Source organism: Aythya marila (assembly GCF_965140915.1).
Source record: "Aythya marila genome assembly, chromosome: 1".
Taxonomy (NCBI): domain Eukaryota; kingdom Metazoa; phylum Chordata; class Aves; order Anseriformes; family Anatidae; genus Aythya; species Aythya marila.
In genome coordinates this window covers 16,827,796-16,844,774 of record NC_139042.1, presented here as the reverse complement: position 1 = coordinate 16,844,774, position 16,979 = coordinate 16,827,796, and the positions used below count along the sequence as shown (strand labels likewise).

The window sequence follows — 16,979 nt, the reverse complement described above, 5'->3', positions numbered from 1 at the left end:
CTTTAGATTACTGGTTTAGATTTACCTGTGTTACTGGTTTACTTTTTTATAATAAAACATATTAATGAACATAGACTTCTTTAATTTTGCTTTCGTAATGCCGTGAAAACATTTGTTATTGAATTTTTTTTGATGGTTTTAACTTTAGTAGCATTATGCTGCTAGTCAACTGCTGGTCTGAACTTGTGTTACACACATACATACTCATGAAGTCTAGCAGTATGCTTTGATTGTAAGGGAACAATTTCCTTGTGGGACTATCAAGATTACATTTTTATTATCAATATTTTAAAATAATAAACAGTATTACATTAGTAATGCTTAGCAATCAGCATCAAATTTGGCTAGTTATATACTTGGTAAGTATCATAAATTTTATCACTGTATCTTAAGATACTCTTCTTCTTTATATTAAATTCTGTATTTAGGATTCTTCAGTTGAATGGGTTGAGTCAAATGTGTCACAGTCAGATAACACAGAAAAGGCTTGGAAGGTCAACAAGGAATCAGATGCTGTGAAAGGACCTTCCTTGCAGGTGAGCAGTCTGATAACTATTCCAGAAGTGGATTCAGCATGACCAAATGTGAAACGTGCTTATGTTTCTTTACAGTTCTTTTGCAGTGTATTGAACAAAAACTATCTGATAGACAAATGTCTGTGTTTGTCTGGGTAAATGTTACATTTCATTCAATGGAAGACTTCTCTACCTAATAGTTACATAGTATTTAACAAGGTGCAACACTTGCAGTTGTCTAGTACCAGTTCTTTTCATCAAGTTTTCAAGCCCTAGGAACGTGGCCTGATCTTCTCAAAAAAGTCAACTCAAAGGTATTGACTAGAGACGCAACTTTTTCTACATAATTTAGGTTTCTGTTCTACAGTTGAACGAATTCTTGCTTCTACAGTAATTACAGTGATACAGATCTAAGGAAGGGAGATGCAGAACTTTTCACCACCAATAATAATGGAATCAAGGCCTCTTGATTTCCCTAGCTGAATTCTGTACCCAGTAAGCACTGTTTATGCTTGTTAACAGAGTTGAACTGTTGTAATCTTAGCTGCATAAATGTGGTGTCATGATGTTTTCAGTTGTGTGAAAATGATGATTTTGCGTTTAGTGTCTAATTCTATTCTTGTTTCTCATTCTGCAGTTGCATATGTTGTTAAGAGAAATAAAAAGGATCTCTGAATCATTTTTTTTAAATGATATAGTAACAAAATATAAATCCTTAAGTATGTCATGGTAATTTATACTGTAAAGCCACTATTTTTGCCAAGTATTTCTCATATAAAGTGACTTGCCCTGTTCATTCTGGGTATGTCTACTTCTGAGTGAGGAGTGAATTTCCATGTCATTCCTACCTTTTGTGTTTTGGATCACTTCATGGAACAGTTTTGGAGCATGTAAACCCATTTCATATTTATGGAAGCATTTGGAGCCAGGCTCTGCTCAGTGGTGCCCAGTGCCAGGACAGGAGGCCATGGGCACAGCCGGGCACCCAGGAGGCTCCCTCTGAGCACCAGGCAGCACTGCTGTGCTGGGTGGGTGATGGAGCCCAGCACAGCAACGGAATACCATTTCTGAGCAATGGAGAAATAGTACCATACAACATCTGTTCAGATTGATAACTCAGACTTGAACTTTAATGAAGAGACATGAAGACGCATCTACAAGGACAAGTTTCAAAATAGGTGTAGGCTTATCATTATAATTGCTATAGTGTACATAGAAGTGTTTCAAACACTTGTTTTTGCATAGTAGTTGTTAATAATGTGTATGTCACTGCTTTCTTTTGAGACTTGAAGTTTTGTGTGTATAAAGAAGTGCTTGAAATTTGGGTAGGTTGTTTATATGCTGCTGTTCTATAGACAGTAGTCCTTATTTTTAAAATGCCCTCAATCTGGCTTAGATTTTGTAAATGCACCTACCTGCTATTGTGGGTACAGTTCACAGAATTTAGATGAACAGCTGTTTAATTTGAGGGTGCTGTTAGGTGCCTAGATATCCCAGGTATGAACTATGCTCAGTGACTGATGGTAGGCTTTGTATATGCTTGAAGGGATGTAGGTGTTTATGAAGACAAAAGCAGCAAAATGAAATTCTATAATGATGGAAAGGGAACTGGTCTAGATGTACAGAGTTTATTTAAGCAAAAAATAAGCTGTCTATATGGTTTGCATAGTGTCATAAATTGGGAAGAGTTATTTCCAATTACAGAAAGATATGAAGTCATGCTTGAATACATGAATATTAAAAGACTGAAGTTGTTAAAATCACATTTGCTTTTCATCAAAATATTTCATATATATTAGTAAAACCTATGTTGTTTACTGTCTGTAGCTTTTGATATTAGTTGCGCTGGTTGGATTTTTTTTTTGTGGAAGTACAAACACTGATTCTTTTGTGTATTAGGTACTTTTACTTTACTACTACTTACTACTTTTTTTTTTTTTGTTAAGAGAGACGAATGGATGAATTTAGACTTCGCATCTTTGAAAACTGTGCCACTAGCATCATGCAAAAGTGAAAGAGAGAAAGAAAAAATACTGAAACGACAGAAAGCTCAAGAAATTGAGCAGGTAGGAGGAATTAATATACCAATATTTTCTATGTTTTTACTACATTTTGTATAATGAATTGGTTCAAATACATAGGTTTCTATGTTATTAAGTTATTTAAATTAATGCCTGATATTCTGTATGATAGTGATTCTATTAAATTGATCAGATATTTTTTTCTGTCTGGGATGGGAAGGATTCATACAGCAGGCTTACCTTGTGGAGAAAAGTCCTTAGTTGTCTTATGGGTAAGAAAAAAGCCAGTAAGTACTAAGTTCTGTAAGAACTTAGGAAGTACTAAGTTCTGTAATGTTTGAAGTGCTTCTGAAATATTTTGTTTAGTTACAGACTGTTGGTCAGTTCTTCCCAATGTTGTGTGTGAAAGGTGCACTGTTGTTTTGTGTGATAAAAGCTCACCTAAGTTTCTGTGTTAAAGCATAAGGTATTGAGGCTGTTTTTTCATTAAGAAATAATTCAGAACAGTTGCTGTGCCTTTCATGCAGTAGCTGCACTCTGAACCTCCCATGTGTTGATGCACAGTTGGGGAAGGCATTGCAGTTATTAAATTAGTTCTATTTACATACAGTTGTTAGCTGCTTCATTTGTTCATTCAGCTCTATAAATGCAGTGTGGTCTGTTCTGAAAACATAGTGGCTGATCACAGCTTTTTGGTACTGTTAGGTTTTCCAGTTGTGTTGTTAAGAACTAGACTGACCTGGAGTACTGTTCTTGTGTGCCATGGCACTTTAATCCCTGTTCAAAACACGATAACTAATCTTTTTTTTTTTTTTTTTTTTGAGGTCATATTTTGCTGAACGTTTTTTATGACCCCTTGAAGGACCATTACCAGAATGTCAGCATGTATTATATGGTTAATGACAGTTTATATGTGCTTCTTCTGATCCTGGAAGAATATGACTTTTATATCCACTCCCACCGAACTACTTGCTTTCCAAGCAGGTTTATACTTTTGTGTTTTCTACACCACAATGCATGTGGTGTATTTCCCCAAAACAATATGTGCAATAGGTGTATATAGCATGCTGGTGGTGGTGATGAGTTGAAATACAATACAGACAAACTTAATATTTTATTGGTGCAGGAATTGCCTATTCAGACTCTTCTCCCGTGGACTTTTTTGCCTGTTTCCATAGCAGTCAGCTGACAGAATCACAATAAACAATCTAGTTTGAGAAAGAAAAACAAGAACTTGAGGCAAAACTAAGAGCCCTTATATCCCTCCTTCAGACACAAGTGCACATTACTGCTACACAGGCAGTGAAGCTGAACAGAAAAACTTCTGTGTAACATAGGTGCCAAGTAAGCATGTCTTTGAGAGCTTTTATTCAGGGTGGAGAGCCATGTTTATTTCTACCTTTCTTTAGCCAGCACAAGTTATGACTAAGCTGTTCTATGCCCACAGAAGCGTCACAAAATTTATCAGATATTCTCAAAAATACAAACCATATGCTATACACACATTCAAATTCTTTCTTTTTTCAGGCTATGCTTTCTGAGAGAGAACTCAACCCCTATTGGAAAGACGGTGGTACAGGTCTGCCACCGACGGAAGGTGAATCAGCTTCAGTTAAAAAAGGTAAATAGCAACTTCATTAATGATCTTAAATTTCTATATAAGCTCTGTGGTCTCTGGGTTGCTAGCTAAGTTACCGCTAATGTTGATGTAGTAGGATTATGAATAAAGTAGAATATAAAATAAAATTCAGTAATGAATATTGGGTTAATATCATATTGTTTTGCGGAGCTTATCCTCACTGGTTTTGAATCTTGAGTGGTTTAACCTTCAGCATCTTCATAGAAATTCTCAATTTTGAACTAATTAAAAGAAAGAAGCATCATTTAACCAAGACAAGATAAATTTTTGTCATCTCATTTGGTTCCTTTCATTCCATTATACAAATTATAGTTTTAAGATACTCAACTACAGAAGTCTGAGTCACATTAAAATGAAGTACATTACAGATGCAATTTGTGAAAAATATTGTTTCTGTAACCTTCTTTCCTTACTCTTGGGTTATCCTGTCTATTTCCAGTAAGACCATCTAGAAAAATGTTTTTCATAATGTCATGAAACACTTATTCTGTGATAAGAAGGGTCCTTGTATTCTGTCGACAGGGAACAATAGCGTCCCTGACATTTCTCTTTGGGAACCTTTCCCTGTGGGCAGTCTGTCCTGCAAACCATTAGGCTCGTGCCCACTTTTAAGAGTAGCAGAGATCAGCGATCTATAAAAGCATCGGTGAGTTTGTGTCCTGAGTGTTAAGACCTGTGCTATCTTCTCAAATGAAAAACAGCAGGTTACTTGTTAATTTTATAAGAAGGAAAATGCACTTGTTTGTACAGAAAAGTGGGCCAAAGAATGGGCACAGAAGGTGAAGACCATGAGAAGCTTTTTTAACTTGAGTAAAAAAAAAAAAAAAAAAAAACAACAAACCAAAACAAAACATAAAAACAAAAAATGCCAAAAATTCTCTTGTGCTCCTCCTGTCATGGAAGGTGTATGTTGTGTTCTATGACAAAATGTAGAAGCTTAAATTAAATCATAAATATGACTGAGGTACATCCAGCATGGACTTATAAAAACATGTAATTTCATTACTATATTCCTTCTATATTTCTTCTGCATCCTTTCAGTTTTTACAGTAACTTCCAGTGAAGGTTTAAAGTCACGCACATTTGTTAAGTAGAAGTGACTACTGAAATACAAAACCTCTCATTGTTTTATATTTTAGTTACGGTGGTAGAAGATGCTGGATTAAGTTGGTTACGAAAATCTTATCAAAGGATGAAGGAACAGGCTGAGAGAGAGAAACGAAATGTTGAGGAAATTGTAGCTGAGAGATATGGGGTAAGATTCTTTAATTATTATTATTTTTTCATATTAGTAGATGCTTTGAAAAGGTTACTTTCATATGAAGGCATATGTACTTAATGAGCAGCGTCAGACACAGGAAAGAAGCAGGAGAAAGCAGCCTTCAGAGCTTCTCTCAAGTGACGAACAGTTTAATGGTACTCAACTTAATTTTGTATCTCTTTTGTTAAATATCAAGATTTTCTGTAGGATATATTAAAATACTTATCTTCTATATTGGGAAGATCAAATGATCTGAGTTACAAAGTACCAGAGTACTTTCAAAATTATGTTTGTTAGGAAATATGTTTTTCTCCTGCACATACAGTTTGTGGATAATAGCAATGCCAATATAATTCAGAGAACTTTGTCAAATTTTACCAGATATGAATCTTCTCACTACTTGTGATCTACTCTGTCCAGATGTATTGAGAACGGTGCTTGCATCTGAAGTGTTTAAAAATGAATTTAGATGACTGTCTACCATAACATCATTAACTCTTTAAGGCCTGTCCCCCTGCATATTGAAATATGGACCTCAAAAGCGTTGGTCAATGGTGTGGGGAGTTCAGTATGTGTTAGCCATAGTGATATATTTGAATTTTCTGTGGTGGTGGTTTTTATTTTTTTTTTATTTTTTTTTATTTTTTTTATTTTTTGGTTAGGTAGGCTTTATTGCGGAAGTCTTGGATAAGACAGTATGTATGACTTCATATGATATGAATGATAAAACAAACAGGGTCAGCACTGGTGGAAATTTGTTGGTATGAGTGATTCTAAAGAATATTATATTTAAGAGTCTTTTTCAAGAAACTAGGTAAAAACAACCTGAATGTTCTAGCTGCTGCAGTACCAGGGTAGTGATTGAAAGAGATTCTTCCCTGATGTACCTCAGCATGCAATGTTTTGAGCAAAATCCTGTAATTGGTGGCATTTAATTCAGCTCAAAAGAGGGAAGAGGAACACTCCACATTTTGTATAATTGCTTAATGGATAGAGTTCTTGTCCAGAAAGCTAGAGACTGAGCTTTAGAGCCTGCTTCAAGCTAAATATTTTGGACCTGCTCGCCTGTGTTTTTAAGAATTTAACTGGATCATAAAGTGGTTTAGTGGGAGCATCGTTGGTTCTATAGAAAGTACGCATCTGGTGAGCCGAAGTGTGAAGTTCATGAGCGAAAAAGAGGAAACTTTTCTTCTAGCTTAAGCACCTCATCTCCAAGTTACCAGGAGGAGACAGTTCTGGGGCTTTGGCTCCTGTTTCCGGGAGTGCTTCAGCACTTTACTATAGAGTCACCAAATGGAAGTTAGAAATAGTCTACGAGAAGGGATCAAAATGCCATCCCAACAGAGCACCTCAGACACTAGACTATAAATTCTCTTTTTTGTATTAGTCTTCCTTTCCACTCCATGGCTCATAGCTCTGCACAGTGACTCATTTTCACAGAATGGTGCCTTTCTTGTAATACTTCTTAGAGAGTTTTACAATACCCTATGATCTTAAAAGCAGTATGACGTTTTTCTTCTTTCTTGCAGTCAATGGAGGCATTTCAGTCACGGTTAGAAGCAGCTGAAAAAGTTGCGTCGAAAAATGAAAATTATTATAGAGGTGATAGATGGAAGAAAACTGATTATTCAGAAAGTGAAAAGAAAGAACAGCCTATGAAAAGCACTACACAACATGAAGATGATAGGAACACGTTTGGGAGACATAAGAGAGAGAGGTATGACAAGGGATGGATGCAAGAAGACAGAGGTTACAAAAGAGATGGATCAAGAGAAGACCAAAAACGTGGACACAGTAGCAGAGACTCAGAACTGGGAGGTTACAGCTCCAAAGCTGAAAAACACAGGGATGAAAAACAAAGTCAAGGAAAGAGTCTCTCTCTAAGTGACATAAAACACAAATTTCTGAAACCCTCTGAAGATGATTTGTCATCTTACAGTGCACCAAAGGACTACAAGCCACAGCAGTCCTCTTCAAAACTGCATGCTCATAGCTCTTTGAACAGTCGTTTTCAAAAACCTAGTGAGGATACTGCATTGTGGACAAAAACACACACACAAGACAGCAATGAACAATTAGTATCTGATCAGAAGTCATCAGATGCTGTGGCAAAAATTGATGGTGAAAGAACTCCAAGTGATGAAAAAGAGAAATCACAAAAGGAGTACCAAGCTGATACCTCTGAGAAGAAACAAACATCATCTGAAACTAAAACATCATGTTCCAGGTATTTTACTACACCTAAAACTGTGTTGACTTTGTGTAGTATTAGTTATATGGTCAGATCTCTTTGGTTAGCTTGTTGGGATCTGTTTAGAAGTAATGAACACCCCTACTTCTGTCTCCTCAGCATGTTTGAGAACTGCCAGTGATGGATTATTCTGCAGCGTCTTTATAAAGTTGGTGCACACTGCAGTGAAATTGGCTTCTTAGCACTTCCCCTGCCCCAAGCAAACAAACAAACAAAACAAAAACAATACATGCTTCATCTGTTGTTTAATTTAGGGAAGACAAAGATTAAATAGTAGGAAATGCTGAGTAGCAGCTGACATAATTATTGCAGCAAGGGATAGATTTGCCACTTGTGAGATATGTTTATAAGCTAAGTTAACAGCATATGAAAAATAGTAGAAGGTACTGATTAGAAAAGTGTATTTTCTGTAAATGAGAAAAAAAATGAGCAGGAACGGGAAGGAAAATGCAAAATTAATGTGCTGGGAATTTCAGTCTGCCTGACTTGCTTTACTGAGAGACAATGGAGAATAGTAAGGAGGGGTGGTCAGAAACATCAGCTGCAGACAACCAAGCTGTTACTCCATTCAAAGCCACCTGTTCTCCATTATTACCAGCTTGCCGGCTCTTCCAGTGGTATGAGTAGTGTGGTAATTACTGTGAATGGTTTCCTTCAGATCTTCCTGATAGTAGGTAAGCATGTGCAAAAGCGTTTGAGTCAGGGTGGTGTTATGCTGGCACATAGACTTTAACTGCTTGGGAAAACTGGACGATTAATTATTCTTGGCCTGAGTATGTAAGGTGGCTGATATGATTTAGTTGGAAATAGCAGTTGATGAAATGCAATCAGATATTAATTCCTTGTTTCTTATAACCACCTGTCATTTATTTTTGTAAAAAAATTAAGTGACATCATGAATTTATATTTAATGTGTAATTGTTGGAGTCTAATAACAAGGCAATACCTTAAAATTATTTATTTTACTTACAACTGTTCCTACACATAGTACTTTCAGATACCCTGTTATATCTTTGCAAAGGAAAATTGTGCATTAAATCATACCATGTGGCCAACCAGAAACAGGTGGCTGTGTCTACACGGTTCTTTGTATTGCACAGGTTGGGTAGTTTTTCTAGATTTTACTTACCACGTTTTCTACCTTGAAGGGAGCTAATGAAATTTACATTTTCTTTCACAGCAGGAAGAGAGATTGCATGATGTATAGTATATTGTTATTTTCTAAACATGAGTTTGAGTATGCATTGTGGCAGGAGTTGTTCCCAATACTGCTACGAGCAGTTTGCATACACTATGGGAAATCCCATTCGTATTTGTCATGCTTTTTTTGTTTGTTTTTGTTTTGTTTTAGTATTTCCCTTCGATGGAAAATGAGAAATATATCTTCATTTTAGTTACTCTGAGAATAGTACCTGGTAGCATTACATCTGCAGTGTACGAGACGTTTAGATGGTCGAATCCAGCGATCCTTTTTGTTTTTCCAGATACTGCCGAAGTATTTATTGCCCTGAAGTGCCTGGGGCTTACCACTAACGTGCAGTTTGTAAACTTCTGGTTAGAATGATTTATGGCCTATCTCAGCTGGAACATGTGAGACTTGCTTAGTTCCTGAGTCGTGCTTTGTTCATGACTTCATTCAAGTGCCAGATCTGCATGGTCCACACTTGTCTTCCGTCTGTTTTGCCTTCCATAAAGGAGCCTTGGTGTTTGTGTAAGGGAGGGATGGTGCTATCAGGAGCTGGTAGAGCACAAAGTGCATCTGCACTGCAGTTCAGGCACAGACTGCATGAAAATGAAAATATACTCAGAGCTGTATGCCTGGGGAAAATAAAAACGTGTTAAGGAGCAGTGATCCATAGGTGCTTTTGTGCACAGATTTAAAAAAAAAAAAAAGCAAAAAAAAAAAGCACAATTATTTGTGGTTAGGTTTTTACCTTTTGTCTTAATTCATACCCTTTTTTATACAGATATGAAACTTGTACCTTGTTAATGTTTCACTGATTAGCAGCAAATAATCTGTGTAAATGTCATACAGTCCTTTAGAAAGTCTACCCTCCTTATCTCTTTTTGTCATGGAAGAAAGGAAAGGGAGGAAGCAAGATCTAACACCTCTGCCGTACAGCTGGTGTCAAATTCAAGTTCTGACATCCAGTGCACCTTTTGACAATGATGAGCAATTAACAACAAGAGAGTTCTGGTGATCGTCCAGAGCACAGATAGTGAGAGAGACCTTGTGAAGACCCTGCATCTGTTCTGATTTGCTCCATGGATTTTCGGTTCCTGTGGGGCCGGGGGACTGTTGTCTTTGTACGTGCAGCAATTGCCAAGACATTGGTGTGCTACCAACCCTGTTTTAGTTACTGGTGTAAAACACAGCACCATACGAGCTGCTATGAGGAGCATAAACTCCATCCTTGCCAGACCCAGTACAGTATGTAAAGAACAAGTAGTAGTTAGTGATACTGTCACAGAATCCCCAAACCTCCTGTGTTCCAGTTTGTGCCCATTGCCTCTCATCCTGGCTCTGGGCACCCCAGTCACTTGATTGTTGTCTCAAAACAAGCAACTACTGCTTTACAATCATATTTTTTGTATTTTGTTAAGTAATGGTGACTCTCTTCTTTGTATGACAAGTACAAAAGCTGCACCTTCTACCTTTTGGTTACCACGTGTAGTAAGTGCAATGCTAATTGTAGCTGGGCAGAATGGAAAATTTGGGAAACTAGACTGTGTACGGAAGTGGTTTGCTTGTTCAAGTACATTGAATTAAATTGTTATGATAGAAAAGGTAACTTGAGGTAATTTTGTTCTTTCTTTCACAGAAGAGAATTAAGCATAGAAGCTATTTAGCTGATACTTTCTTTTGCATGTTTTCTGTTTTAGTACTGTTAAACCCAATTGTGCATCTGCTTTTATATCGTAATTCTATTTCTTAACCAATTTGATTACCAAGCTGATTTATTAGTAAAGTGAAAATTTCTTAGGTCTGGAAAACAGTGGAGTTTTGCTTATTGGCTTATTTTCAAGCTCCTTTCAGCTGACTCTCAGCTCCCTGTGTGCCTCATCTTGCTGTGTTTGAGACAGCATCTGACCTGTGTTCCTGCTCCCTTCAGTGAAGAGCTGTGTTTTGTTCTGTCTCTTGCAATTTTTCAGGGTTGGCTATTGGGGGCAGTTAGTTTGGGGAACAATTTATAAGCTGCCACTTTCTTCTTCCTCCTCCTAAAGTTGTAAGGGTTGTAGTACATGTACGCTTCCAGAGTTGTTCAGTCAGTCTCAAAAAGTAAACTTCACTGACTCGAAGACTTGAATTAATAGGTGTTGCTGGTTCAATTCCTCATCTCTCACACTGACGATGTACCTTTTAGGTTTTATTGCTTCTAAAACACGGGGAGTTTCTTCAACCTATAAATCAAAGTGTTTTGGACAGTTATGACACAGGTTAATTAAAGGTGCTGATTGGATGCCCAAGGGATCTCCCTATGGGAGAAGTCCATCCAGCTAGCGTTTGCTGAAAATCACACTTAATAACATGACTGCCTCAGAGTTAAATCTGAGACAGGATGAAAAACACGTCATTAGTCTCAAAATTTTAGGTGATGGATGATTCAAGCACTCATGCTGCTTTAAAAACATACATAAAGTAATAACTATCTCTTGATCCTTTTACTGAGGTGCTCTGGCTTGTTTTGAAAATACAGGTTAAGGAGAATTAAGAACATCATCTAGATTCTCCTTCTGGTAGTTATGTAAAGATTCTCGTTGACTTCTGGGATTGAACATCTTCAAAACAGATAAAAGTAACTTTGGTAATCTTTCTCCATGAGAGATCTGGCAGTTAAACATCACTTCAAAGTTCTTCCATTCTTCAAATCTTATAGGATTTAATCATATTGAGTAGTGAGTGAATTGTTTCTCTTCATTTTATTAGCAGGGACCAATATCATAACTATATTCTTATGTCTCTTTTGTTAACTATTTTATTTTCAGGGTTGGTTGTTTTTAGTCTATTCTAAGGTTAGAGAAAATGAGCAAAACTTGTTTACCTTTTTACAGTAATTCTTAGAGGTGTAATTTATTATAAGAAGCTATTAGCAATAGTCTCCCTGGGAGATTTCGTGTTTTAAAAATGGTACCAGTTAATTTTCCATGGAAATTCTACCATATCAGCCAAAAAATTGTTATAAACAAAGATTGTGCTGTAAGTAGATAAATTTGGGCATAGAAATAGTCTTTGAGGTGGCAGACTACTTGGCATACAGAGGAACTAGGAAACGGGTGATTTTGCTGGAGCTGACGAGTAAAAGAGCATGCCCAAAGCCAGAAAGGATGGATGCAGGATGGGTTTACGTTACTCTTTCTACTCATCTTTTCCTTTCTTTTTGTTTGCTTATAACTGCAGGTGGCTCTTGACCATTGTTTCATGCTGATAAAGTGTTCATTAGACAGTGCTTTTCATTTTAATGACCTCAAAAGTAAAATGAAACATACCTCGTGAAAGCTTTGTTTAAGCTTTTTTGGTTTCAGACACCTTGGTAGTGTTCTTCGTAAAAGAGAAGTGTTGTAAGCAGTAACTACTACTGACTGCAGATACATTTCTATGGTACGTTGTTACTGGTTATTTTGACAGTTGGAGCTTATATGCCAATACAGTAGGTATATAATAATTATACAGATGAATACTGCATTGTTTTTGTATGAGTTTAGAGCTGCTGTTTTTTGTTTTTTTTTTTACAGGGATACATCAAAGGATGAGCCACCTCGAGTGCTTAGTGAAGAAGAGATGAACAGACTGGGAGCCAGGATAGTGAAAGCTGAGCTCATGGGAAACATGGTAATGTTTCTGAAAAATTGTCATGCTTTACTGGAATTTTTCTTTGAAGCTAACAGTACTTTAGTCTCCAACAACAGCAACAAAAGTGTTTATTCAAGCAATTGAGAAGTTCTGTGAACTTTGATCAGATAAGACTTGAAGATAATAAATATAGTACTTTTAATGTAACTTCTTCAAATGCCATGCTTCATAAACTAGAGTAGAGGGATCAGGTTGCCAGGTTTGTATACAAGGCAGCATATCTCAGAATAGATGTTCTTTTTTTTTTTTTTTGTAAGATTTAATGTCTTTTTATTAAGCATGGAGCAGGTGAAAACTGCAAAGCTCCCAGTCAGTGTTTATGACAGAAAGTGTCTTGAGCTTTTTGTTATTTCATTAATTTTGTCATAAGAAGATGCTTGTGATCCATAGCTCTGCTGTATAAGCATAACACATTAGGTTAGGATTTAGAAACTGAAGAGTCACATAGACTATTGTATCCAGCTCTGCAGTGGGAACAACTTAATGTTTTGTGGACAGCACTGCAAAATGCCTACCCTGCCTGATCTGCATGAGGCTGGGAGCCGAGATCCACAGCTGCACATTTAATGTTGCTTTTGAAGGCTCGTTTCAGACAGCAACCTGACAGATCACAAATTTACTCTTTTTGAACACTGAGCTCTGGAAGTACATTTTTATTACATTAAGGATGGCTATACTGAGTTATTTGCATTCAGTAATGCTGCCTGAAAATTTCAGTTATAACAAGGTCATACTCTTAGTTTTTAAGGTATGTTTTACAAATGCTTTGAGTAGCTGCTCTAAAGTATTGATGACTTCTTATGAAGATTCTCAAAGGATACTACTTTTAGAAGTAAATCTTATCACTATGGACTTTTTTTTTTTTAATTAATTATCAGTGCATCTGTTTGCCTCTTGTAACAGCCTGTGCACCAAAATCTGCATCACTAAGTAACAAGCAAGGCATGTTATGAATTCAAGTATCAGGCTAATATTGCATGAGGGTTGCTGATTCTCTGTAGGAAGTTTTAGGATGGTTTTCATACCATTTATTGCTGGATTAGGATATAGTGTTAGTCTTTCACAAAGCCCTTATCACAATTTAAATTTGATAGGAAAAAGTGTTTCATAAATATTTTTAAACATTTTATTTTGTGGATCTTTTTCACAGACTTTAGACACAAACGCATGTATGTAGCTTTATAAAATTTGAACAAGTACACTTTTCATTGAAATCCTGTCCATTTAAAATCTTATCAATCGCAAAAGTGAATTAGAAGTAACTAACTTACAGCTGCGTATTTTCTACTAAGACATAACGAATTTTAATGATTTAAGTATTTGCCTCCATGCTTTAATCTGTAGTTTTTCTAGTTAATATGTAGGGATAGAAATACACTGGTGAGGAAAAAGTGTATTTATGAATGAATGTAATTATATTATAGGATTGTGATGGACTAGTACCAGCAACTCAAAGATGTTATTTTATAGCGCTGTGTTCCCATGGGGAAGATGGTTGAAGCTATCTATACACTAATTCCTATAAGGTGTGTGTGTGTGGGGTGTCTGTGTGCGTGAAGTTTTCCAAAGGCTATCATGAAGACCAGCAAAAATTGAGACTTTTTCATCATCTGCTGTGCTTCAGTAGCATGGTCTAGACGAAAGTTTGGGCAGAAGTATTTCTTTCTTTTTAGCCTGACAGTAACAGAATAGGAGTCTTTTGAATAAACATACAGATGGTGTGTGAGGAGAGAGTAATTCTTTAATTATTAAATGGTTTTGTTTTGACCAAAATCATGTAGCAGAAGACAACATTACAATTTTGTTAATTTTGTATTTATTTTTTTTTCTACACGTACACTCTGAATTAGGTTAGAAAATGAAAAAATTAGCACAACCCCAACAATATAAATCATAAAATAACTAATCTTTGCCTTGTTGCTCTTTAAATAATTTTAATGGATTTTGTTTGCTCAGATCGAAAATGCAGCTTGAACTTTAAACAAGTTCACCCCACACATCGGAACAGATGGTTATGTAACAGGACATCCTAGTGGCTGGAGCTCGAGGTTGACCATGTGGGACAAATGAAATCCAAGTTTGTTTTTGTTACTGACTCGCTGCATGGCACTGATCAAATTACTTAATTCTGGGGGAGCTAAGTGTTGGCATGATTGTTGGAGTCCAATCAATGAAACTGGCAAAATGGTCAGACTATAAATGATTGTATTTCTTATAGATTAATAGGTTGTCACCTGATAATTTTTGGCAAACCAAGAGCATCTAAATTGCCTTTTACTTCATGAAGAGATGGGCAAGAGAGCAGGAGTGTCAAACGCAGTTTTCTTAGGACTGTGTATCGCTCTCATTTTCCATCTCCTCTCCATTTTAACACTCAAAGTGTCAGGTTTTAAGTGCCAAGTTGGACATGTGATGTAGAGAAATGTAGAACTGCATTATCAGAATTCTCTGAGAGACGTTTCTCTATTTCCTCTGTGTGTGTGCGCGTGTATGTGTGTGTTATACACTTTACGTGTTCAGGCTTCCTTATCTAATATCCTTAGAGTAAAAGAAGAATAGAAGTAGCATCTGTGCTTAGCTACATAAAACGTTTATTGTTAACTCTGTAATGTTTAAACATAATTTTTCTGGCGTTCTTATTACAATATATGTTTCTATACTTCAGATACCTCTGTTCTGGCTGATTATATGTGTTTTATCTCTGGTAAAGAACTGTGTGAATTATATTGAGATGTTTTCTTTAGTCTTTTTTGTTACTAGGGTTTTAAAAAAACAGATCAAAATGTAAAGAAATTAAATGAATAGTTACTTGTTATAGAAAGGCTTCTAAAAGTTTAAAATGGTTCAACTAATTCATAATACCACTTTTTCTGAAGGAGTTAGCTTCAAAACTTCAAGAGGAACTTGACAATGCACGCAAATTAAGAGAGACTCAGCAGCAGATTCTAGCAAAGTCTGGTGGAGAGGTAAGGGGAAAAAATATTTTTTGTTGTGTTAATACAATGTTAATGCAAGTAGAAGATGAATCATAGAGAACATGAAATGTACTTAAGAATATTAGAAGGCATGACTTGTAAGGAAGGGTCCATACCTTCATTTATGGGCTGTGGTCCTCATTGATGGAGAAGAGACTCGGACAAGAACATCACAGATTTGTCTAATTTGACCCCAGTTCAACAGTAAAAATTCATCCACGTGTTGTCAGCAGAGTTCAAATAGCCACTGATTTTTTTCCAGGAAGAGTTAATCCCAGACCTCTTCTATTGACTAGTATATTGCTTGTCATTAAGAAGGCAGATTGAAATGGAGGTTGACCTCTAGCCTCTACATCATGACAGTCATATTAAAGTATTAAGTCTCAGTCCCTGAATTCACAAGAAATTAGTATTGCCAAGGCTCTGTGTAGATAAACTGTATGCTTTGCTGCAGACCAATTCTTAAGCATGTTTTTTTGTGCATATACAAAAAAAAAAAGGCAGACTGGAGTAGTGTAATGACAGAAAAATATATTCAGGTTTTAAAATTGGAAATAGACGGTGAGGTTATGGTGGTCTTCAGAAAAGTTTATAAAGACACATTCCTTGGAAAATGAGTTACGAATAACAATTTTGAGCGGCCTTAAGCCTTAACCGTACTCTGATTTTTATCTTAATTTTGATTTAAATTATTTTTAAAACTAGCAACATGTGGTCATTGCAAAAGTACAAGATGTAAATACTGCTTGAATTTTCTAAAGGGAGAGTCATTAAAAAAAAAAAGTGAAAATATACTTAGCATGAGGCCATTCTAGCCCTTGTCATCCTGGCAGTGGTTGATCTTCTAGCTTTTGCTTTTACTAAGTGATGGGGGCTGTGCAATGTGGAGATTTCTCCATATGTGCAGAAGCACTGAGTTCAGAAATGCAAGGGTTTGGGAACTGAGAAATTAAACTTATGAAGAACATGTTTGCATCCTTCTGATTAGGCCTGTCATGGCTCTTAGTCAATCTTTGTACTGGAATCTGAAAAATGTCTAAGTAGTCCAGAAGGAGTCTTTTTGAGGAATTACAGATATTTCTAGTATAGCAAAGTCTACAACATACCAGATTGCTGCCCTGAAGCCTTGAAGGAATTATTATTTCTATTCAAGAATATGCTATAAGATAATTACGATTTGGACTCGGTGATCTTTGTAGGTCTCTTCCAACTGAACTATTCAATTCTATTTGATTTTTCTTGTGTCTTTTGTGTGCCTGTCCACCTTCAGTTTTGCACTCTTCTGTGCTTATAGACTTAAGTCAGGTCTGCAGACTTAAAAGGCACCTGCTCCTTCTGTATTCCGTTTAAACATTGGGGAAAAAAACTGTTAATACTTCAAGTCCACGGGGGCTTGGCTAAGCCTCCAACGACCACCTTAGTATTGTGATTGATCTAAACTTTATTTGAAGATTGAAGGGATTTA

General features: G+C 36.3%; 1 protein-coding gene across 2 annotated transcripts in view; it reads left to right on the top strand.

Moving 5' to 3' along the window:
- The window catches only part of CWF19L2 (CWF19 like cell cycle control factor 2), a 67,827-nt gene that overhangs the window by 11,325 nt on the left and 39,523 nt on the right, over window positions 1-16,979 (top strand). For both annotated transcript variants that reach the window (XM_082784007.1, XM_082784008.1), the window contains exons 4-10: window positions 429-536; window positions 2,462-2,581; window positions 4,064-4,157; window positions 5,315-5,430; window positions 6,966-7,663; window positions 12,422-12,518; window positions 15,416-15,505. In XM_082784007.1, coding sequence (XP_082640133.1) covers window positions 429-536; window positions 2,462-2,581; window positions 4,064-4,157; window positions 5,315-5,430; window positions 6,966-7,663; window positions 12,422-12,518; window positions 15,416-15,505 — 1,323 coding nt within the window. The remainder of the gene's footprint in view (window positions 1-428; window positions 537-2,461; window positions 2,582-4,063; window positions 4,158-5,314; window positions 5,431-6,965; window positions 7,664-12,421; window positions 12,519-15,415; window positions 15,506-16,979) is intronic.